The sequence below is a fragment of the Tachypleus tridentatus genome, chromosome 11 (genome assembly GCF_004210375.1).
Source record: "Tachypleus tridentatus isolate NWPU-2018 chromosome 11, ASM421037v1, whole genome shotgun sequence".
Lineage (NCBI taxonomy): Eukaryota > Metazoa > Arthropoda > Merostomata > Xiphosura > Limulidae > Tachypleus > Tachypleus tridentatus.
Window position 1 is genome coordinate 219,537 of NC_134835.1, and position 26,313 is coordinate 245,849.

The 26,313-nt window shown below is 35.4% G+C and overlaps 1 protein-coding gene across 1 annotated transcript; it reads right to left on the reverse strand.

Annotated features, from left to right (window-relative positions):
- Positions 1-298: 298 nt before the first annotated feature.
- On the reverse strand, positions 299-11,282 carry LOC143231567 (EKC/KEOPS complex subunit Tp53rkb-like). Its single transcript, XM_076466082.1, has 2 exons — positions 11,210-11,282; positions 299-1,818 (listed from the first exon to the last, which is right to left on the reverse strand). Exons 1-2 carry the CDS (start codon positions 11,265-11,267, stop codon positions 1,322-1,324), a joined length of 555 nt encoding a protein of 184 aa, XP_076322197.1. The 5' UTR covers positions 11,268-11,282; the 3' UTR covers positions 299-1,321.
- Positions 11,283-26,313: the final 15,031 nt, after the last annotated feature.

A 26,313-nucleotide genomic window follows, 5' to 3' on the forward strand; every position in this document is an offset into this window, starting at 1 on the left:
TCAAACTTGTATCTTTATCCTCAGCATCTTTCAGTTGAGTGTTGAACTGCATCAGTTGTAGATGTCACATCTTGGTTTGTATTCAGTAGTACCTGAGAAAGGTCATTTCTAATACCTTGCATTTCCTCCCTTATCATAATTTTCCCATACTTGATTAACACATGATTTTCATGATTCTGCTTAGAGATTCATGATGTTATGTTATACCTTGAAGTTTTAATTATGTGGGATAACTAATAATAATCCAAATACTTAAGTAACTTCTCAGTCATTAAATGAACTAAAAACTAACTCAGTATCTCACTGATTCTCATATTTTAATGTAGCTTTGCTTTTAGATATTTAACAAAGTCTTTCAACTATTAATATTCATTAACATTCTACGTATTCTAGGATTATTTCTAAGCACTTTCTAAATCTAGATTTCTCCCATTTTATCAGCTTTCTCTAGTAGACAACTAAATTAAAACTTTGAAAATATTGTTGAAAAGGGAGTTTTTATTGAACTTAAATATTAACAAGAAACAAAGATTTTCTCAGATTCTGTTTAGGTACACAAGCATAAGGGTTTACCATATTCTATTATGTTACTTGTAATCCTATGAAAGAATTACAAAATGCAGGGCATTTAATTTTCTTAAATTGAGCACAGCAGGTGATACATATTATCAGGAACTTTGCTTTTAAGCCAAGGCCTTTTCATAGATAAGAGCTAGTACATATATCAACCATTTATAAAGTTTAGAAACATCCATGAAGTGAAATGAATTGTAAGATGTATTTCTAAAAAAAATCACCAAACAGAGATGAGTCAAAAATTGATGGAGACTGGGGAAATTTTTCTCAAATTCATAGGATAAGAGTACATATGTGGTATACACAGTATTTCTAACAACAAAGAAAGAAGTTCTGAAATTTATCAGTAAAACACATTCTTGATGTTAAAACATTAGCCCTATAGCTTCCTAAAATGTGTGCCAACTAGTTAAAAAAAAAGAAAAAAGCAAAAGCTACAGAACACTAATGAACGATATATGTACTGGTTTTCATTTTCACAATACATATTGTTATTATCCATTACTATTATATGGAAAGTAAGTGTGCATAACTTACAGATAACTACTTAATCAGTTTTCTAAAACATAACTGTAAGAAACTGTTACAAAACTCAAAAATTTACATTTATCATGAATAACAAACTTTGATGTTTTTTATTACTTTTAAGAAGGACATAAGTGTTTACACTCAATCATCTACACTTGTATTATTTTCACAGACACCAAACATGAATGAATATAAATTCAAAACAATGAGATATTTTTTATCCAACCATTGTTCTTTTTCTTCCCCTCATTCTCACTTCTTCCAGTTTATTTAACACTTCAGATGATCCTTTCCCGCAGTTTCTGCTATAACTTTGTAAAAGAGTTTTAAAAAGTTCTTCTGTGTTAGGATGAGTACTAAGAAAAGCTCGTTCTAGTACATAGAGATCCACACCTTTATCTTCAGCACTTCCATCCACATAACTGAGACCAAAATCAATGATGATGACATCTTGTGTTGAACAGTCTTTACCAAGTTTTACAAGCATATTTGATGTAGTTAAATCTCCATGAACAATATTGTTTTTGTGTAGAATTGCAATTATCTGACCTACTCTTTCCATCAGTTGTTTTAATTCTTTTAGTACATCATTCTTATTAGATTTTTGTACAGTGTCTATGTGCATTCTCATTGTACGAGTATCTTCTGAAACATCTTCCATGATGATTACACGAGTACTGAAGTCAATACTGTAAACTGCTGGAGTATGAATACCTGCAAGAAGTGTAATAAAAAAGTATTTCAATATAAAATGTCTCACAATATGGGTAATGAATACTGGAGGAAGAGCAACTATGAATATTAAATGGTGAGAAATTTCTCACAATATGAGCAATGGACATGTGAAAGGAGATATGTAAACTATTTAGATAAAAAATATCCTATCTTTAAAAAATGGAGTTTTCATATCTGGAAGGTGAAATATAATAGAATCCATTAAACTAAGAAACATGTTTCATAGAATGAGATAGAATACTTGGAAGGTATAATAAAAACTATTCAAATAAAGTTTTCTGACATTATGTGGAACGAATATTTAGAAGTGAGATACAATAAAAATACCTGTAGAATGTTTATATATATATCTTATTATCTATTTATAATTTAGATTCATGTTTCTGATTAATGGTTTAGTAATAGTGCACAATAATGGACTCAGACTGATCCACAATGTACAAAGTAGTTTCAAACATACAAACAATTCACTTACGAAAGATATATTAAGTACCTAATGTTAGATGATATTTAAAAGTACATAAATTTATGTTATGGCATATAGGTCACTGTTCACTTAAAAGCAATGGATAAGAGAATTATAAAAACATATAACATCATGTAATTACATAACAAGACAAAACATGAAACAGACAAATGGCACTGTCACATATACAATATACACATCTTGTCCAGCTTTAATTTGCTACCTGTTGACTTATTAAATAGTTTTGTGTGTGTGTTTTAATGTATTTTTGAATTATCTCACTACATTGTATATGAAAGCTATTTTACTTGAGCTTGACTTCAAATTTCATGAAATAGCACTTTTTTCAAAGTGAGCTACATTAACTAAAGTCATAATTTTTCTGATAAATACCTTCCTCCTCTCACATAAATAGCTATTCTTGTCCACTGCTTCTCTCCATATGCAAACTAATTTTTATGCATGTCACAACCCTTAATCCTCCCCCCATTAGAACTGGTTAATTCCAATGTGTCTGTTATGCAAATCATTGTGCAACAACCCTCCACCAATAAGAGCAAAACATACTCCCATTATGTATGTGACTCTCTTCTTTTTAATTATACCAAACTATAACTTTTGATTTTTGCAAAAAAATAAAAACATCAGTTTTCATGGTGTGGAAGTGTGAGAGGAGGTAAGTGCTTGTGAGAAATATATTTTTAGTGTAACAAAAATACTTCCAATGTGGTACATTACCATCTCTCACATAAATAGCTAGAATCCCACAATGAATAGGTGGAGGGATTAGTCAAAGGGAAAGAAAGAAGCATACTTTGAAAGTATCTAAAGGATACTCTCTAAAATGACATAGATTTTAATTTCTGATGAGGGATACTGCACCATTGTTGATCCAATCCTAGTGGAAAGTATCAACACTCAGGGCAAAAACATGAGTACTGGAGACAAAAAAAAAACAGAGGTAATTTGTGGTTGATGGCATTGCAAAAGCATCTATGTGAGGAGTACCCCACCGAAGGCAAAGTCATTGGAAAACAAGAAGATCAAGAGACCATTTTGTCAGATATGTTTGGTCTGGATAGGAAAGCCAATCTGCAACAAAAGTGAAAGCACCTGGAACATGACTGCAATGATATGAATATCTTGTATGTGGGCCCAAATGAGATCCAGTCAACAAATACAGTGATTAAAAATGCCATCCTGGTGTCTGAGATAAGCATCCAGTGTAGAATTGTCAAAATATATCATTACCAGATGGATAAAATGAGCCAAAGCTCATTATACATTAGGAAACTCCATGAAAATGATATGGTAAGACCTCTCTGCCACAGATCAATACTCTGAAGCTTAATGTTGATAATCAGTGATGTCGAGAAACCCACTTGTTGAGAAATTTGGCTCGTTTGGGTTGAGAAAATATTTTACATAGAAGAGCGAACAACGTTTCGACCTTCTTCGGTCATCGTCAGGTTCACAAAGAAAGAGGTAACTGACCGGAAGCTGACCATATGTTTGAAAGGGGTTGTGTAACTGTGTGTCGAAATGTAGAGGGCGGTATTAGATGTTTGAATATATAATTTTATTTATTTTATTATATTAATATAGGTATAAAGGCATTCCTTTATATTGGTTTATTTTGGGTTTAAGTTGTTGTATAAGTAAGGCTTCTTTAATTTTGCATTTGTTTATGTTTGTTTCTTTATTTAGTATTTGAGTGTTTTCTATGGTTATGTTGTGTTTATTTGACTTGCAGTGTTCGAGCGTGTGAAGGTGACTTTTATGTTCTTTGAATCTGGTTTCCCTTTTTCCTACTTGTTTCTCCAATATAGAAGTCGTGGCAGTTATCACATTGTATTTTATAAATAATGTTGGTGTTGTGTTTGTCAGTGTAGTTTTTACATAGTATAGACCTCAGTTTTGTGCCTGGTTTTTGAATAAATTTGGTATTAACTGGAATGTCATATTTTGTTACTAATTTTTGCCAAATGTTGGTTATTTGTTTGCTGATGTCAGGAATATATGGTATACAGCAGTATATGGTTTCGTGGTTTTTTGATTCGTGAGCTGTATTTACTTTAGTTAGTGGTTGATTTTGCTTTTTGTCTAGGTGTGTGCGTATAATGTTTTCTACGGTTTGTGGAGGAAACTTATTGATGTTGATGAAGTATTGTTTTATTTTGTCTAATTCATCGTTAATTTTATCTGGTGAGCATAGTTTTATGGCTGTGTTTATTTGGTTTCTTAGTATGTTGAGTTTTTGTTTTGTTTCATGTGCTGAGTCCCAAGGAATGTATAGTCCAGTATGGGTGATTTTTCGTGGATTTCTGTTTTGAATTGTGTGTCAGTTCTTGTAATTTTGAGGTTAAGAAATGATATTTGATTGCTTTCTTCCTGTTCACATGTGAAGTTAATGTTGGGATGTATAGAGTTAATGTGATTGAAAAAATTAAGTATGTGTTCTGTAGATTTTAATCCCTCAACCGTGTCATCTACATATCTGTACCAGTATAGTGGTGGATGTAATGATGTGTTAATTGCTTGTGTTTCAACTTGTGTCATAAAAATATTGGCTAGAACTGGTGATACTGGGTTGCCCATGCTTAGGCCATTTGTTTGTATATAGTTTTGGTTGTTGAACATGAAGTTGGTCTTTATCGTGGTGAATTCTATGAGGGTTGCTAACTGGTTAATGGGAATTTCTATAGTTGGGTTAGGGTCTCGGATATAGAGTTCTAAGGCTATCTTGCAGGCTTCAGTGGTTGGAACTTCTGTAAAGAGGGATATAACATCGAAACTGGCCATTAAGGCTTTATGATTAAGTTGATTTAGATTAGACTTGAAATTAAAAGAGTCTTTGATGAATGAGCTGGCTGATGTTACATATTTAGAGAATGCCCATGCTATGTATTTACCAAGATTGTAAGTAAACGATTCATATGTGGACATTATTGGTCGTAATGGACAATCTGGTTTATGAGGTTTGGGGATGCCGTATATTTGCGGTGTGCGTGAGTCGGTTTTACGTAGGTAGGAATAAAGTGTTTGTGAAATTGTGTTGGCTTTTTTCATTTGTAGTAGTAATTTGTTCAGTTCGCCTCGTGTGTCTTTGTTGGATTTTGTGTATTGGTTTAAATTTGTTCGTGTCTGATAAGATGTTATTCATTTTTTGAATGTATTCATTCATGTTCATTATGACTATAGCATTACCTTTATCTGCTTTTAGAATTTTTATGTTTTTGTCTTGTTTTAGGTTTTTAATGGAATTAATGTCTCTCTTTGTAAGGTTGTTTTTTAGTTTTCTGTTTTGTGAAATTATGTTGATGGTTTTGTGAGAAAATTCTTTGAAAAATCGTTTAAGATGTTGTTTTTAGGTGTTTCTGGAAAATATAAATTTGTAATTTTACCTGGGAAGTTTGGCTGTTGGATGTCAATAAAATTATCTAAGTTGTCTTCTTTCTGTTGGTTGTTTCTTCTGTTGTTCTATATACAAACAAATGGCCTAAGCATGGGCAACCCAGTATCACCAGTTCTAGCCAATATTTTTATGACACAAGTTGAAACACAAGCAATTAACACAGCATTACATCCACCACTATACTGGTACAGATATGTAGATGACACGGTTGAGGGATTCAAATCTACAGAACACATACTTAATTTTTTCAATCACATTAACTCTATACATCCCAACATTAACTTCACATGTGAACAGGAAGAAAGCAATCAAATATCATTTCTTAACCTCAAAATTACAAGAACTGACACACAATTCAAAACAGAAATCCACCGAAAAATCACCCATACTGGACTATACACTCCTTGGGACTCAGCACATGAAACAAAAAAACAAAACTCAACATACTAAGAAACCAAATAAACACAGCCATAAAACTATGCTCACCAGATAAAATTAACGATGAATTAGACAAAATAAAACAATACTTCATCAACATCAATAAGTTTCCTCCACAAACCGTAGAAAACATTATACGCACGCACCTAGACAAAAAGCAAAATCAACCACCAACTAAAGTAAATACAGCTCACGAATCAAAAAACCACGAAACCATATACTGCTGTATACCATATATTCCTGACATCAGCAAACAAATAACCAACATTTGGCAAAAATTAGTAACAAAATATGACATTCCAGTTAATACCAAATTTATTCAAAAACCAGGCACAAAACTGAGGTCTATACTATGTAAAAACTACACTGACAAACACAACACCAACATTATTTATAAAATACAATGTGATAACTGCCATGACTTCTATATTGGAGAAACAAGTAGGAAAAAGGGAAACCAGATTCAAAGAACATAAAAAGTCACCTTCACACGTTTTCGAACACTGCAAGTCAAATAAACACAACATAACCATAGAAAACACTCAAATACTAAATAAAGAAACAAACATAAACAAATGCAAAATTAAAGAAGCCTTACTTATACAACAACTTAAACCCAAAATAAACCAATATAAAGGAATGCCTTTATACCTATATTAATATAATAAAGTAAATAAAATTATATATTCAAACATCTGATACCGCCCTCTACATTTCGACACACAGTTACACAACCCCTTTCAAACATGTGGTCAGCTTCCGGTCAGTTACCTCTTTCTTTGTGAACCTGACGATGACCGAAGAAGGTCGAAACGTTGTTCGCTCTTCTATGTAAAATATTTTCTCAACCCAAACGAGCCAAATTTCTCAACAAGTGGGTTTCTCTCGACATCACTGATTATCAACATTAAGCTTCAGAGTATTGATCTGTGGCAGAGAGGTCTTACCATATCATTTTCATGGAGTTTCCTAATGTATAATGAGCTTTGGCTCATTTTATCCATCTGGTAATGATATATTTTGACAATTCTACACTGGATGCTTATCTCAGACACCAGGATGGCATTTTTAATCACTGTATTTGTTGACTGGATCTCATTTGGGCCCACATACAAGATATTCATATCATTGCAGTCATGTTCCAGGTGCTTTCACTTTTGTTGCAGATTGGCTTTCCTATCCAGACCAAACATATCTGACAAAATGGTCTCTTGATCTTCTTGTTTTCCAATGACTTTGCCTTTCATACAAACAAATGGCCTAAGCATGGGCAACCCAGTATCACCAGTTCTAGCCAATATTTTTATGACACAAGTTGAAACACAAGCAATTAACACAGCATTACATCCACCACTATACTGGTACAGATATGTAGATGACACGGTTGAGGGATTCAAATCTACAGAACACATACTTAATTTTTTCAATCACATTAACTCTATACATCCCAACATTAACTTCACATGTGAACAGGAAGAAAGCAATCAAATATCATTTCTTAACCTCAAAATTACAAGAACTGACACACAATTCAAAACAGAAATCCACCGAAAAATCACCCATACTGGACTATACACTCCTTGGGACTCAGCACATGAAACAAAACAAAAACTCAACATACTAAGAAACCAAATAAACACAGCCATAAAACTATGCTCACCAGATAAAATTAACGATGAATTAGACAAAATAAAACAATACTTCATCAACATCAATAAGTTTCCTCCACAAACCGTAGAAAACATTATACGCACACACCTAGACAAAAAAGCAAAATCAACCACCAACTAAAGTAAATACAGCTCACGAATCAAAAAACCACTAAAACCATATACTGCTGTATACCATATATTCCTGACATCAGCAAACAAATAACCAACATTTGGCAAAATTAGTAACAAAATATGACATTCCAGTTAATACCAAATTTATTCAAAAACCAGGCACAAAACTGAGGTCTATACTATGTAAAAACTACACTGACAAACACAACACCAACATTATTTATAAAATACAATGTGATAACTGCCATGACTTCTATATTGGAGAAACAAGTAGGAAAAAGGGAAACCAGATTCAAAGAACATAAAAAGTCACCTTCACACGTTTTGAACACTGCAAGTCAAATAAACACAACATAACCATAGAAAACACTCAAATACTAAATAAAGAAACAAACATAAACAAATGCAAAATTAAAGAAGCCTTACTTATACAACAACTTAAACCCAAAATAAACCAATATAAAGGAATGCCTTTATACCTATATTAATATAATAAAGTAAATAAAATTATATATTCAAACATCTGATACCGCCCTCTACATTTCGACACACAGTTACACAACCCCTTTCAAACATGTGGTCAGCTTCCGGTCAGTTACCTCTTTCTTTGTGAACCTGACGATGACCGAAGAAGGTCGAAACGTTGTTCGCTCTTCTATGTAAAATATTTTCTCAACCCAAACGAGCCGTTTTTGCATATAAATTTCTTAATGTTGATATACCCATGCCCCCCATGCGAGTCTTTTCCAACCACCATTGCAGGTCTTCCATGGAAGTGAGCAGCCAGGGAGAGGGGGAGAATATAAAAATGATACAGACATACTTGAAAAATATGATGGAAACCAGGAGACAAGGAAGATTAGTTGGTGAATCCAACCTATAACAGCCGCTGGAGAAATGTTCCTGGTAAAAGAAGGGTTAAATAGGTTAATAAAGCTGTGTGGACAACATAACTTTGGAAAGCATAAACAGGGCAGAGAAAACAATGCAGACTGAAGTGAGAATAAATATCGGAAATGTAATGGAGATAAACAAGAGTGAGAGTGACATCACTCACACAAGCTACTCACATTTTGGGAAAACTATAATCTGGATACAGAAGGGTGAAGGATGAAGATAAACAGCCATTGACAAGCACACATAAAACAGGGCAAAAAGTAAGTTATCAAGGTCAAGTGGTATAAAGAATATGTAGCCAAGGGTTCAAAAGGAGGTAGGGTAAGGGCATGGAGAACTACAATAAGGTCTTAATGAAGAAAAGTGCAAGGCAAAGTAGATGAAGGAGAAGAAAACAGCAAAACAGTGGGCTAGATGTTGGTAAGAAAGTGTATCCCAAAAAGAAATAAAGGAAATGGAATTTTGGAATAACAGAGAATGCATGAGAATATGAAGACATATTCCTTCAAATAACACCTGAATCACCCAAGGATTCACAGGATTCATGTGTAACAAAACATGGCAAAAAATGCTCCAACCATGTCAGAAGTGATGTTGTACTTACCAGCACAGTTGGCAGTGAGAGTTTTGGCAAGAAGCAATTTGACAACTAGCTGTCAAAACACAGAAAGGCATTAAAGGTCAAGGAGAGAAAAAAGGAAAATGGCAAGACACAAAAATGGAAGCAGCTAAAAGCTGCAAAAGATGAGAGATCAAGGAGGAAGTGAAGAATCTTGATGAGCAGCCTCCACCCTGGACTCCAATAAGTCAGGAAGATCTCAAAAATAAAATAAAAGGTCAGACACATAACACGAGTTAAAAGTGCATCCCTACCCAGGAGGTAGGTAGGTATTCAATGTTTATTGGCACAAAGCTACAAAACTATCTGTGCTAGACAAAATGTGGTATAGTATAGGTATATGGCAATTAATGTAAAAAGTAAAATACGTAAAATTAGGAACTGCCAGGAAGACTAAAGCAAGAAGTACACCTGAAGTTGCCAGGCTTCTGGACGTGCTATATGTGTAGTGTGATTGGGGAATGTCAGGCAATATACGATAGGTCAACTCCAATCCAAAACCAGGTAGCTTCAAGAAGAATTTGGCTTTTGAGCTGCAATAGCAGAATAATCCCTACCATCTTCACCTCAAACCAAGTGAGAAAGAAAAAGAGTTCAACATCTGAAGTGCAACTGAGTGAGGATTTATGTTGGCTTGTCCTGCACCAATTCAATACCACCTAAGAACCCAACATCTGGATAGTAGTAGGATGGGAAAAACCAGCTGGAGGGGTGAATCTTATACAAGAATAGAACACCATCACCCTGTTCTCCACTGAGTCATAGTGGTCTCACCCAAGAGGAAGGCATCATGGTCCATCACCCCAGCTGCTAAGAAATGGTAAGTAACAAGAACTCCCATATTCCACTTACAAACAGAAAGTGCACTCAGGGGTCAAGTGCAGTCTAACACAGTAATATAGTGGAACAGGTGACCACAAAAAACCTTATTTTGAAAAATAAAACCAGTACTTGGTTTTAAACTACTAGGTATGGAGAATGGGCAAGGATTTCCTACCTCTTATAATCATGTTAGTCAGTAAGTGGGTTTTGTCTAAACTCATCCTTCCAAAAATAATAAGCACCACAAGGATAACTCATGAGAGCCATTTTGAGGAAAAAAGGTAGAAAAAGAAAACTTAGAGACATTACAAGGTGTGGAGAATTGTGACAAGAGCACAGGAATAACTGTTTGTAAGTTTAGATGGTGGGAAATGACTACTGAAAATCCTCACCTCATAGACAAGAATTATAGGAAAAGTCCATTTCAAAGCCTGAGAAAGTCCAAAGCTACATGCATGACTCCACCATCTACAGGACCATGACAAACAAAAAGCACCCAGTGCCATCTTGGTAGCCTGTCTCGAATGAATTATGTCCTGTTGTTCAACAATAAATAGCCTGAAAATTACTATCTCTGTGTAATTCATGTTGTGAAAATAACAGTTACAAAGTGCACAAAGGCAGAAATCTAATAAAAAAGTTAATTTTGTGCATGCTCACCAAAAAACTGATGTTGAGAAAACTCACTAAAGCAAAACAAAGACATGTCTTAACACACAAGTGTCAATTTGAGAAGTGGTGATAGAACAATAAGTATACAGATAACCAGGTGTGGAATATTTTCACATGCTCACTTACATACAACAAAACAGCAATATCATGTCTTAAAGCCAGTGATGAAAAAAAAAGTTTACACATAGAGGACAGCAGTGAAAGGAAAAAGCTAAATTTAAGAAGATATTATACATCATATTGTAAAGTATACTTACATTTTCTACATATTACCAATAGCCATTTGTAAGTTTGGTAAATCACTGCCTGCAACATATGAGCTAGGAAATCAAGCAGAAAAATTAAACTTATCATAATATTAGACATTTCAGATAACTCCTCATGTCAAGCAGTGCAAAACAATTGTCACATTGTCATACTTGCAAAATTTGAATACATTTCTCATAACCCTCCCCAAAAAAGATACAGTACTGTGCAAATGTATTAGGGCAAAGTAAAAAATTAAATTTCAGGCTACTTTTAAAGAACAATGGAAACATCAAAACTCTATTAATCTTCATATTATCTTCTGGGTTGTAGAATCCTTTACCAATAATAGGCAAACTACTAGGTATACCATAATGGATTACCATCTGATAGTGCTTGCACTGGTCCATTATTCCATCGATTTAACAAGTTTCTCCTATTGCCTCAGCAGAAAAACATCCCCAAACCATCACACAACACCCGTGCTTCGTTGTAGATGCTATGCATAGAGGTATCTTTCACCTTTCTTCTGATGAATGTACAACCTGGTTTTTGAATAAAGTGTTTCAAATTTGGACCCATCTGTTCATAACACCCTTTCCCAATCACCAACAGTCCAATTTTCATACTTGTTAGCAAATTTCTGTCTGTTGACAAGATTCGGAGATCAACGTGAAGGTTTTGTAACTGATACACAACCAGATATTCCATTCTTGTTCAGTATTCATGCTACTGTAGATCTGGACACTTTTTTGTCATTTGATACATGGTTGTTTATCTAATGCTTGAGATCAGTGGCAGTCTTCCTCCTGTCCTGAAGACTGCATAGCCAAAGATATCTGACATCAGTGTCACTGAGTTTAGGTGTTATGTCTCTTCATTTCCTACTTTCAAACTTACCTGTTTTGGTCACATGATCTTGACAGTGTTTGGAGAGAATTTTAATTTTGCAACAATTTGTCAGAGAGCTGAATAAGCAACATGCAAAGCTGTATGTGATCTCTTTGCTCTACTAACAATTCTCTTTGCTTTTCAGGCTGTAGCATGACAACAAAACTTAATATGTAGTGTTAAACATTATTTTTATCAAAGTTTATTTGTGGAGTGCTATTAAATTGATTTCATATGTTCTTTGCTAGCTTCTTTCAATATAGTTAAGACACTGCATGTGATACCGTGACAGTTATTTCAGACCTTAAATTCAATCAGTATGTTCATTCAACAAGACCTACTATGATATGTCATTAGCATGAGTACATGGGAGTTCTGAAGAATAAGTATTCTTATCCTGGCTCATTCAATAGTAATCAGTGAAGCGTTACTACACTGTTGGAATTTACATTATGTTATGGTATGGAAGAATTAGCACCATAAAATGGAAAGAATGACACTTAGGAATATTAAACATTATAAAAATTGTAATACCAAATTATCTCACCAAAAGATTATAAAAGCCCACAAAATATTCTAAATTAAACATTTTAACAGAATAAAAATGGTACCAAAACAATATTCTAAAAACTTTTGAGTGAAAAAAACAGAAGAGCATGTATAACATGTTAACCAAACTACATCTACAATATTTATTGCCAATGATACCAGGAATCATCAGGCCAGCTGGCATACAACATACGTAGTGACAATCAAGGGAACATTTACATCATCAATTTCAAGAGCATCAGTTCTTACGGTGTAAACCATATTAAGCAATTGAACTTTAATTATTAACAATTTCCTTTAAATCATTTACAAATCATTACTTGGGCAGAAATTAATAATATAATATTATTAATTACTGTTCAATTTAAATTAACTTAGTGATTAATAGTACTGTCTAAATGATTAATCAACAGGTCCATTAATTAACTACATTAAATTTACCATAACTAAAGTATTCCACAAACCATTGCACAAGAAAAAAAAGTATTACAAGACCCTCACATTGTAATGTAACCTCCCTAATTTATCTAAACAATCACTGTGCCATGGTGGCTCAAAGTTGGACATACACTTGAACCAAAATAAACATAATCCTAGAGAGCCAATTATGCAACTTTATGCTTAACAGACAAAATATAATGATGTTATTTTGATTACTGAGTTGTTGATATAATATGAAACAGCAATTTTAATTGGTCATTTTTTGTGACAACAGGGTTGACACTACAACTTCAATTTGTCAGTTGCTGGAATAATCAAAAACAGTAATAATTGTAAAAGAAAACTTAAATTAACTGATTATATTTGGGACATTAAATGATATAATTGTAATTTTGACATATTTTACTATCTCTACTTACATTACTGCATCATGATTAACTGTCTTCAACTCATGTTCAATAATTTTTTTAAGAATGCTCAATTTCAATATAAAACACAAGAGAACAAGAAATGCAAAGGAGAAAATAAAGTATTTTCAAACCAATGAAGAAAATATTCAGGTTTGTCAAACGAGGTTTATATTTGAAGTTTTAACACAAGCACCAAAAATATATATGCTACAAAAGTCCTGTAAGTACCATGACTGAATACAGAAAAAAACACAAACAACTGAGGAAACCATCTATGGTGGGAAAAACAAGTCAAAAGCTACATTGAGTAGCAGTTCAAATCATAAGCACTACACCAACAACAGCTGCATGTAAAGGAAGCTGGAAAGGTCTCATTTCCAGAATTTAGAAAGAAAAAAATCTTACAAATAAAAGAAGAGCTAAACACACACACACATATATATACACACATACAAATGTGTATTGAAAACCAATAGTTAACACATTATTATTACAATGAAAATGTATTTCCAACAGACCTTCTCTCACACAGTACTATCTCAATTTTTGACTGCCCTCAATCCATTGATAATATACATTTTTGAAATCAGTTCACTAATCTTTACAGCGTTATCAGTTTTGTGCCATTTCTGAACACGTATACAGCATGAAACTACTCTACATCAATAATATCGTGACACCTATATTGGCACAGCTAGAACCCTCTGTTATTCCTCACTTTCCAAAATCGGCATGTTTTAAACAAACACTGGCTGTGGGGAGGAAGGATGGAAAGTTTGTGAAGGGAGGCAAGTATCTATCATACATACATTTTCAATGCAAGAAAAATGTTAACTTCGAATATGCTCTTACCTTCTTCATACAAAGCATGACACCCACACTGCAAAATGAAGGGGCCAGTTTAAGTACACAATACAGCAACCAAATGAAAAGAAATTGCCCAGAAGGAATAACTGTGTTCCAAGATGAATGAAGCACACAAGTGGGATATCACATTACTTCAGGAAAAGGATTTTTACCCTTGAAGTAAGAAATGAACCTCAATCAGACAGATTTTATAAGTCATTCTAAGCATTAGGAAGATGTGCATAAATGCAAGTCTTTCTAAGGGATGCAATACACAGTAAAATATAAAAAATAACGTGTACAACCTGAACTGGAAAGATGAGGCTTATAATTCATCCTAATTAGAATTAGGAAACAAATATCGGAACATACTGTACTATAGATATAGTATTTACAGCATGTGGCCTACATTATACAGACTCAGCAACTTATCTGTAGGTAATTATATATGTAAAATGGCTGATATGGGTAGAGAAAGCACAATGCAGATAAGTGAAAAATGTTTCGACCTTCTTTGGTCATTATCAGGTTCACAAAGAAAGAAAGAGGTAACTGACTGATAGCTGACCGTATGTTTGAAGGAGGTTGTGTAATTGAGTGTAGGAATGTAGAGGGCATGCTTAGATGTTAGATTATATTAATTAATATAGGTATAATGGTATTCCTTTGTATTGGTTTATTTTAGACTTGAGTTGTTGTATAAGTAAGGCTTCTTTAGTTTTGTGTCTATGTTTGTTTCTTTAGTTAATATTTGGGTGTTTTCTGTGGTTATGTTGTGTTTATTTGATTTGTAGTGTTCAAAAACATGTGAAGGTGACTTTCTGTGTTCTTTGAATCTGGTTTCCATTTTTCTACTCGTTTCTCCAACATAGAAGTCGTGGCAGTTATCACATTGTATTTTGTAAATAATGTTGGTGTTGTGTTTGTCAGTGTAGTTTTTACATAGTATAGACCTTAGCTGAAAATAGTGTGTTATATGTCAAGCATCTGGAATAATAATAAGGAAGTTAACTTTCTGTTGAAACTAGACAAATCCTCAAAACAACTGTAGGAGCTAAAAGTACAACAAACCAAACCCAACATTATGGAGTTGTGATGTTGCTGTAAGAATGGGATATCTGTAAGTGATGTCATGAGCAGAAATCATAACTCACTCAAGTGTAACTGCAGAGAAGAGATTTCCTGTATCCTGCATTATGAGGAAGACAATGTCTCTAAACTTAACCACAGGAGCAGGTAAAGAAGCTCTTACAACTGGAATTAATGAAAAGAGAGGCCCCTGCTGTACACATCCATAGGAAGAGGGCAGTGTCATCCTAAAGCCAGTATTACAAGTAAGATTTTGCATAGGCTGAACCTAATGCAACCTACTATCCTATTTATATGCAAAAACGACTTCTGATGATGACCGAAGAAGGTCGAAACGTTGTTCGCTCTTCTATGTAAAATATTTTCTCAACCCAAACGAGCCGTTTTTGAATATAAATTTCTCAACAAGTGGGTTTCTGACATCACCGACTACTATCCTATTATTCTTTGTACTGCTGTCCACCTGATAAAAAGCATCCAGGGGAAATGGAAGAAGTTTTGCCCTCTTCTCACTAAGTGGATAATCATGATTATGAATTATAATTTTCTAAACTCAGTGAGAAGGAAGTCTCCAAGGTCCACCATCCCAGTGACTGGAAAGTGGTAAGGGCTCCCATGCTCTACTGGAAGAAAAAAAGGAAGAATAAACATGGTTCAGAGTCTAGACCAATGTCACAACAGAGACAGAGCAATGACTATCCAATGAGTGACCCAGTTAAAGGTTTAGCAGGGATAAGCAGAAATCCCTTTCTGCTTTAATCAAGTTTAATATCAATAAAATACTTTTAGTAATTTTGTGAAACATTTAATTTTGACAGTGAGTACTTTCTTCAAAGTACTTTGTTGGTGTAAGTACAATATTTCACTGTAAATTTGAACTGTTTATTGAGCACTTGGGCTGAAGTTTTCAGACATCACTAATTTTGGTTGGCTGGTTGGTTGATTTAGTGTTTTATGGCACAAAGCAGCTAGGCTATCTGCACCAAACATCCGGGAAAAAGGTAAAAGTAAAGTAAATGTACTAAAATTCATAAAAGAAAATGAAGGTAAAATAAAACAGTTTAAACACATAAGTAGCATAAAACCATTGTTGACATCTACTGTACAATGTTAAGAGAGAAACTACAGTAAGAAAAATTGTAAAGGACTTTCTGTAGCATAATAGTAATTATCATAACCTGCCAGGAAGACTAACAGGTAAGTACAAGAACCACCGTCAGTCACCTGAAGCTGGCCTTTTCAGTCCTGGTTCCAAGTTGTGTCATTATGGCCATTTTAAAAAAGTAAAGAAAAAAAGTTTTAAAAGACGTGTAGCAAAATTTAAATAATAACTCGCCACGATGACTTACAGGTAGTTCTAACGGATAGTTCAACCAGCAGCATTAGTCATCTGAAGTTGGCCTTTCTAGTCCTGGTGTTAGAGATATTTAATGTTATGGCCATTTTCTAATTTCAAATTGAACAAGAGAGACTGTGATTCTTAAAAGGGAACCATATTAAAAAAGGCTTAATGTATAAATTAAAAAACTTAAATGACAGTAAAAAGATTAATGGCCATTAAAAATCTAAAAACTTTATTAAGGTGAACAGTGTCACCATCACCAATAACACTGTCTACCATAATGGACAAACCTTGGACAGAACATGTTTAAAATGGTGCTGTCGTTGAGAGTCCAAAATCCAATATAGGGTTTTATTTGGAAAAGCTTGTTTTCGCATTGCTCACTCCAAGTCCACTGCCAGCTGGCACGGAGCTGAGCCGTGAATACAGGACTACAGTCCATATATGGAATAGGCACAGTGATGACAGTGCCAAAGCAGATAGATTTAGCTGCCGTGTCTGCGAGTTCATTCCCGCAAAGACAAACGTGGCCTGGTATCCAGCAAAAATGGATAAAACTAGATGTTAAAGAGAAATGGGCCAGTTAGTTTTGAATAGCGGTGAGAACAGGGTGTGAACCAACGTGAGGCGATTCCAGGGCCAGTAGAGAACTAAGGAAGTCAGTATAAATAGTGCAGTTGGAGTACTGCTTACCTTCTATGTGATCCAGGGCAAGATAAATGGCATACATTTCAGTAGTGAACACAGAAGCTGTAGAGGGGATTCTGCATGCAACCACTGAACCACAACAAACCATGGAAGAGCCCACAGAGTCACCTGATTTTGAACCATCTGTACAAATAGGAATGGAAAGATTGGTCAAAAGATGTTCAGTAAATAAAAGACGGTACTTTCAATTGGGACTATCTGCTTTTCTCATGTGACTTAAAGAAAGGTCACATTTGGGGACTGCAATGAGCCATGGTGGGATGGGCTGACCAGTGAATACTGCAATGTTATCCAAGGACAGACCCAATTCATCCAACTATACCTGGATAAGAAGGCCAAAAGGAGAAATGGCAGATCGTCTGTTCTGAAAAAGTATAGCCCATCGAGGAAGGAAAACACAACCCCAGGTGGGATGTTTTGATAAGTAACGAAGTTTCGAAGCATATATGGTAAAGACAGTTGCAAATGGCACAGGTACAAAGAAGGTTCATGAGACTACGTATAAGCTCTGAACTGGCATGGTGCAGAAAACCCCAGTGCAGAGCCGAAGTCCTTGATAATGAATGGAGTCCAGCATCTTTAAAGCTGAGGGTCTGGCAGAGCCATATACCAGTGATCCAAAGTTGTGTTTTGATAAAATAAGAGCACGATATATCTTAATACAGAACATCGATCTACTCCCCAAGTGGTGGTAGAGAGGACACGAAGAATGTTCAGTGCTCTTGTACATTTGACCTGTAGCTGCTTAATGTATGGTATAAAAGTCAGCTTATGATCAAAGATAACCCCCAAGAACTTTGTCTCAGGAACCACATGCAGTGCAACTTCACCAATACGGAGTTCAGGATCAGAGTGAATACCCAGTTGGTAGCAAAAGTGCATGCAAATGGTTTTAGAGAAAGATAAATAAAAGCCATTTTCTGTGGTCCACTTCAGTACATGATTGATGGAAGTTTGTAGCTGCTGCTCAATATGTCCCATGTTCGATGACTGACATGAGATGTGCAAATTGTGGACATAGAGCCCATTTGCAACAGTGATAGGGAGTTGTTCAGTGACATCATTAATCTTTATACTGAAAAGTGTGACACTCAAAACACAGCCATGAGGGACTCCAAGTTCCTGTACAAAAGAACGGGAAAGTGTCGAACCCACACGAACGTGGAATCTCCTGTCCATTAAAATTTATAATAAACATGGGTAAATGGCCATGTAACCCATATGTATGGTGGTCTTGCAAAATGCCACACCTCCATGTTGTGTCATAAGCCTTCTCAATGTCAAAGAATATTGATACAAGATATTGGTGTTTGAGAAAGGCTTCTATGATTGATGTTTCAAGTCGAATTAGGTGGTCTGTGGTGGAGTGCTGTCATCGGAACCCACACTAGGTGGGCAAGAGGAGGTTGTTTGATTCGAGGAACCAAACAAGATGAGCATTAACCATCCTTTCTAAGGTCTTACAGAGACAGCTCGACAAAGCAATTGGACGATAGTTTGAAGGAATCTTGGGATCTTTCCCTGACTTAGAGAAAGGTAAAATAATAGCCTGGTGCCAGGCATCAGGAAAAACATTCTCCTACCAGATCTGATTAAAGACAATTTGAAGGACATCAAGAGAAGCAGGAGATAGATGGTGCAGCATATCATAGTGTACATCATCAGGTCCAACAGATGTACTGCCAGACCGATGAAAGGCCATTTTCAGTTCCACCAGTGTAAAGTGACTATTTTAGTTAAAGAGACAGTCAGTTAAAAAGGAAAGAGGTGAACGCTCTGCTCGAGTCTTGATGGCCAAGAAGGTGGAGGAACAAGCAGAAGTGCTAGATACCCAGCAAAAGCTTTCACCTAGAATATCAGCAATGCTCCGGACATCAGCCACCTCCTGACCATTAGAGAGTAAGATCGAGAGGGGGACAGAATTGTAGTGCCCACTGACCTTTCGAATCCTGTCCCATATGACCTTGGAACTGGTGGTAGAAGATATGCTAGTTGTGAACTTAATCCAAGATTCCTTCTGGCTTTGACGCTTACCCACCTAGAATGTGCACGAGCCCGCTGGAAAGCGGCGAGGTTTGAAAGTGTGGGATATCTACTAAAAGTATCCCAGGCCCGTTTTTGAGCCTTCTGTGCTAAGTGGCAAGCAGGATTCCACTGTGGACGAGAATATCGTGGAAAACGTGTCGAGGTTTTAGGAATACACTGAGCAGCTGCTTGTATAATACAGCCAGTTACCGCTGCCACACATTCGTCTATTGATGGCAGGATCAAGTTCTGTGAGAGCAGTAAAAGTGGACCAGTCTACCTGATCCAGCTTCCACCGGGACATGCGGGTAGGGTGGCACCAACCACGGCCAGTCTCTCTCAAAAGTATTGGAAAATGATCACTGCCTAGTGGATAATTGTCAACCCTCCATGAAAAATGGGAGAATAATGAAGGGGAGCAAACTGAGAGATCAATAGCGGTAAAGGACTGACTAGGTGCATGAAAATAAGTGGAAGAACCTGTACTGAAAAGAGAAAGATTGTGATCAGAGAGCATACACTCTACACAGCGCCCCTTCCCATCAATAACAGCACTTCCCCAGAGGGGATGATATCCATTATAGTCCCCCAGGAGTAGAAAGGGAGACGGCAACTGTTCAATGACAACATCAAGGTCTGATTGATCATATGTCTCTCCAGGGCACAGGTAGAGAGAACAAACAGTGATGGTATGACCCAAGGAAACACGGATGGCTATGGCCTCCAAGGGTGTGTTGAGTGCTAAAGACAGGGTGGGCACATGCTGATCAACCAATAATGCCACCCCTCCATGTACTCGTCCATCACACAGCCTGTCATTTCTGTACAGAGAAAATTGCGAAATGGTGACTGTATCAGCAGGTTTTAGAAATGTTTCTTGTAAGGAAAGACATACAGGATGGTAGGAAGCAATCAGTGTTTTGATATCATCCAGATTAGAACGTAAACCTTGACAGTTCCATTGTATCAAGGTGGCCATTTTTAATGACTGTTTACTACCACGTCTTTTTTCCTTACTCTCCTTAGTCGGAGGAGGTCTATCAACTTCCATGGATCCTCCCCTGGGTCAATTGAGCAGGTCTTTGGTAGTGGAAGGGGATTCCAGTGACTGAGGATGCGAATGAATGATTGTTTTGCATCTTGGGGTGGGAGAAGATGTATCTGAGGAAATGCCTATAACTCTAACCAAAGGATGTGGATCTTGGGGTTTGTTGGAATGAAGAAAGGGACAGAGATGGGTGTAGAAGTGGATTCACCAACTTTTATAACCATGGAGGTCAAAAGGCTTTTCATTTGTTTTGAGAACGATTCTCTTGGAGGCACAGAGAGATCTGTGTGCACTCCCACTGTAGTTGTGGAGCAAGTGCAGCAGCATATGCCCAAGATGAAGTGATGGACAGCAATTTTCGAGCCTCAGGATAAGTAATGTTATGAATTATTTTCAAATGCTGCACCTCTTTTTCTTCCAACCATTTAGGGCAAGAACGAAAGTAGGACAGGTGAGAGCCATTGCAATAGACACAATGTGGTTTTCACACTCACAGGCATCATGGTCCTTGCCATCACAATGAGTACATGTCAGGGAACCATGACATGACGTCTTTGAGTGACCGAACCTCTGACAATGTAAACATTGGAGAGTGTTTGGAATGTACAGCCGTACCCTGCAATTAAGATAACCTGCCTTGATGGTGGGAGGTGCACGTGGTGATGTAAATGTCAGAATGAGGATATTGGTTAGCAATGTAACTCCATCTTTGCAAGTGGAGATATGCCTCACTGCAGAAACTCCTTGAGTGGAGAAACCAGCGAGAATCTCTGACTCAGAGATGTTCCTCAAATCCCTCTCAACAATAACTCCTCATGATGAATTCAAAGTAGCATGAGGTGTAACCTCAACCAATTGCCTTTGAATTCAAGAGGAGTTTACTGTGTTGAGATGTAGATGTTTCCACCAATATGTCTCCAGATCAAACATTCTTTACTGACTTTGGAGAGCCAGCAAGTCCCTCCAGTCCCTTCTGAATAAAAAAGGGGAACATTTGCCCTAAAGGTTTCTCTGAAAGAGAATGTAGGATAAGAAAATGAGGTACAACAGGTGGTACAGATGTTGAAGATTGCTGCTCAGAAACTTCAAGACGTGGTCATTTACCTATTAACTGTTTTCTAACTATTTTATTTAAATTTTTATTTGGAGGATCCATAGGAAAACAGGAAATTTTGGTGCCCACTGACCCCACCCACCATGGAGCCCTATGAGGGGACACACTACAATTTTAAGTAAGGACAGTGCAGCAGCACCAAGGTTTCGTGAGCAAACACCCATACACCAGCATCTGACACAATGTCCACAACACCTGTTGGGAACGTCCAACACTGGTACTTGGTTGACTCTAGCCCAAGTGGACCAGCCAAATGACCCAATGGGGCCACCCAAAGGCTGCCCCGCCTACAGGAAATTCAAGGCCAAAGTGGTGTGTTAGCGTTGAACCCCTCAACCACTAGGATCTTCTCCTTCACTTCACGGGTCGCCATGCATGGCAAACGTGGGTGGATGTTTAGATTGTAGAGGAGGTAAACTGAAAGAACAGAACCTTTCCTGAGAGGTCCCCTCATCACGTACAAAAATCCACACCAAGGGGCTGATTTTGGTATACAAAGTGCTTCTGTGAATGAAATTCTGCGAGAATGTTTACCACAAATTAGACCGTATAAATTTGTTTTTGCCTACCAGACCTACATGTGACTGAAACAAGGCCAGTGTTTTTTAATTTCTTATTATTTTTGTGCTTTATTATGGGAAATATCTGTTTTTTTTAGTATAATTAATAAAAAATGATGCAAGAAAGCTTGATACTCTTTACTGTTATTTAAAATTATTTTTCAAGAAGTGTTGGAAATTTATGTAACTATTTTTTTAGAGCTGTCCCACTTTAACAATATGTTGTTTGTTACTAAGAGTAAGGCCTGATACGAAAAGAAAAAATATCAGTGTACTCTTTTCTGGAAATACAGTAAAGATTGCTCAGCTATATTTTATGATGACCAAATGGTCAATGTTATAGTACTTGTTTGCTGTGTTTCAGAAGTTTAATTTACTTTAACCCTTTTGCAATGGGGTTGATATTACACATACATGTTTGTCTACATGCCAGTGCACATTAAGTATTTTTTACTATTGCATTTGATACAGCATGTCTATATTCACAAAATTTAGCAGCCTTTTAGTAAAGATTACAAGTATTTTGTACACAAAAAACCACATTTTTTAATGAAATATTTTTACTAAAGATTTGTTTGTGAAAACAGTGTTTCATTATTAGTCTGAGAGCAAATTGATTTCATATTATGATTGCAAAAACTATTCTTTGTCTCAAAAATCTCAATCATTATTTGCTTAATCTCTAAAACCACCTAAGTACATTTCAAACATTTATTTCCAGTAAGACACTATATTTTGTATTATTTTCTATGCTCTGTGTGCGGTCTGTCACTAGACCAACCTTGTAACCATCATAAACAAATTATGAAATAAATATAAATTGTTTTTTTTGTGCTATGATGACTACATATTATAACATGAAAATACAAATGTTTAGTCTAAGTAGCTCAAGTCTCATAATGCTATATATTTACATATATATTTATTTTTTATTATATTGATCTTCCAAGTCATGCCTGACTACCATTACAAGACTTACATTGACATAGTGCATATGCACTCACATCATGTATCCAGTAATACAAAACTGAACTTTCCTCTTCCCTGTCTTGGCTGTGTTTTATATATGTATATAGATTATTATTAAGCAGAAATAAATGATTAAAATTATTATTATTTTTTTTTTCACACCAATAAATCAGGAAGTAAAGCAAACAATTATCTCTTCTCATTTTGAACTTTGTACTCAATTGTTGCTGGACATAGGTTGCTAAACCTTTAAAATTTTACACATGGAGGATACCAAACAAAACTTTTTTAGGTTTTATACAGTTACAGTTGAATAAACAAAAAATCATAAATAACTACATTGATACCACAGAATTCCATTATAATTTATTTCGCTTAGTAACTAAGATGTATTTAGATTTGAAAAGTATAAAACTTCAAGCAGACTAAAGACACAATCGACTTCATTGAAATCTTGAATCAAAGAATGTTGTAGCATTTTCACAGATTAATATGGTAGGAAAAACCTCTCTGGGGGACATTTGAAGCTGTTAATTGGTTATTCATGTCATATACTGAAGCAAGTGTGTATAAGGAAAGAGGTGAATGAGGCCACTGAAGGCGGTTCAGTACATTAGCCATATCTCAGCAAAATAAAAAGATATGAGGTTCTAATTTTATATTCTAGCTTGTTAATATTAGTAATTTGGTTGGTTGGTTGGTTGATTTGAATGAAACTATAGACTTAGTATTTTGACATCACAAACATCTAATTTTAAATATATCACACAACTCATTAAAATATATATTTGGATATGTTCTTTTACTATTTATTTTTAAATTAATTTATCTATAATACTAAAGTTTGAGTTATAATCTACAATTTAATTCCAAACTTATTTACATAATTTCATAAAACAGTAGTTCAATAAAATTTTGACCTGTGACATGTCATGAAAGATTTAATTCAATGATGTTTGATACAAAAAAGACTGCAGACCTTCACAGAGGAGCCATTTGTTTTATCATATTTTTCAGGAGTCTCAAGAACCACAAAGCACTATCAGATACATCATGATGGTGAACAAACCAACATTGAAATGAAAATGGAAACGAGCAGAAACATTTCAACAAGAAATAATTAACCTGATGAACATAAAATTGATGCATGAAGCATATTGTATAAAAGAAAGAAATGAGTTATGTTAAAGTTGTTAAACCATGATAGGTTCCATTTGTAACAGCTACCGAAATGGGATGCAAAGTATTTCCCAAGTACTTGGAAAACTGAAATTAGGTTATAAGGAAAATGCAAAATTTGGTTTGATTAAGGACACAGCTTCGACAATGGGCTATGTGTTTTCAGATCACAAGCCTACAAACTTACCAATGAGGGGCAGCTGCTTAAAAAGTTGAGAATTTAAACTCTAGAGTGTGAAGAAGAAGGTATGAACAGAAAGAACCCTCATAAAAGTGAAATCAGTCAATTATTACAAAGATCTGGTGGAGGACGTTTATCTGAGAAAAAAAGATAATTAATAATTTGAAGTATGGAATTTATGAAATAGTAAACAAAACAACAATTAACCTTGATAAGATAAGAGATGAAACTGATACATGAAGCATATTGTATAAAAGAAAGAAATGAGAATAGTGAGCAAAAACTAAATGTAAAATAGCATACACATTGGCTATATAAAAGTTCTTATTATACCCATAATTTATGCAATTCAAAGATGAAACTATTGCTCAAGTATATGAGATATGTACAAGCTAAATCCTTGTTGGGCCAATGCCAATCCAAAATATATTTGGGAAAGAGATGGAACACTCTTTAAATATGGTACAAAAAGTCAACTAAGTTGCCTGACAGAAATGATTCTTAAGTTAGCCAGCATATTACCAAAATTGAAATTACAAAAGAAAATAGAAAATTCCTAGCTAAGATGAGGAAATACTTTGGTGGTTAAGGAATAAATGCAGTTATTTAAATAAAACAGGTGATTCACAGACAGATGCAAATATTCTGTTGAATGTAACATATAGTGTGACAAGCTTGAATTGTTACCAACTGAGGCACTGAGAAAAATATTATTGGGATTAAGGATCGAGTACTAAAGATCTACAAGGTGAAGGAAGGATTCCCATGGGCGAAATCACTGAGCATTGGGAAAATATAATATAGTATTTTGCAAAAATAAACAAAACTGAAATGCCAAGCAATGGCAGAACATCCAACTTATTTATAAACAGAGAAGAAAGACAGGTACAAGAACTCATGAAAGCTTTGTGGCAGATTATTTCACAGTCATGTACAGGATGCAACCCAGACTTATCACACCATCTCACAACAAGGTATGCAGGACCGCCTGAATCTGATAGCTCTGCTCGGAAGTTGAGTTTCAAGCTCTTTCATTCTTTTCTTGAAAAGCAGTATCCAGCATACTTTACAGATGCCAAATTAGTTCATTACTATTCCCTCATTTGGGAATTATTTGAAAAAAATCCAACTTCCTAGAAATCCACTGCATTCAATAGTTAATAGTGCTATTAAATGTAACAAGTATAGAGTGAGCATCCTTGGATTAGAAATAACTAGAAAATCTGTAACTGAATGCTGGATGAGATATCTATTACACCCTTGCCTTTAACCAGCCACTGAAAAGAGCCTTTTCTATAAATGTTGGCTTGGGCAAATAATCCACATCACTAGCTGGATAACAGTGTAATTGTAGTGCTCAAATCTCTAAGGCTTCTGAAAGAAGCTGTCTATTGCCATTTGGTAAAATTAAGAGTTGCTGGCTGAATATGATGCTTACTGGTAAATTTTACGACCATCAGAGGATTCATCACCAAGCAGATGAATGATCAGCTCCCAGGCAGCGAACTTAAAAACATAAGTGAAGAACTAAAAAAAACAAGGCAGATCAAGTGCACCAGCAACATGATCGACTATCTTTGTTGATACTCACACAGGCATCAAAACTTGGTTTTTAGTGTTATAAGCCTTAATTCTTACTTCTGAGTCACTGGGGTAAGGGGGCATATGCATATAAGGAACAGTACTGACAGCTGGTTCCTGTGCTATTTTTTCATACCAACTAGTCTTCTTCATAGCTCTTTATACACTCAGAATGTGAGAAG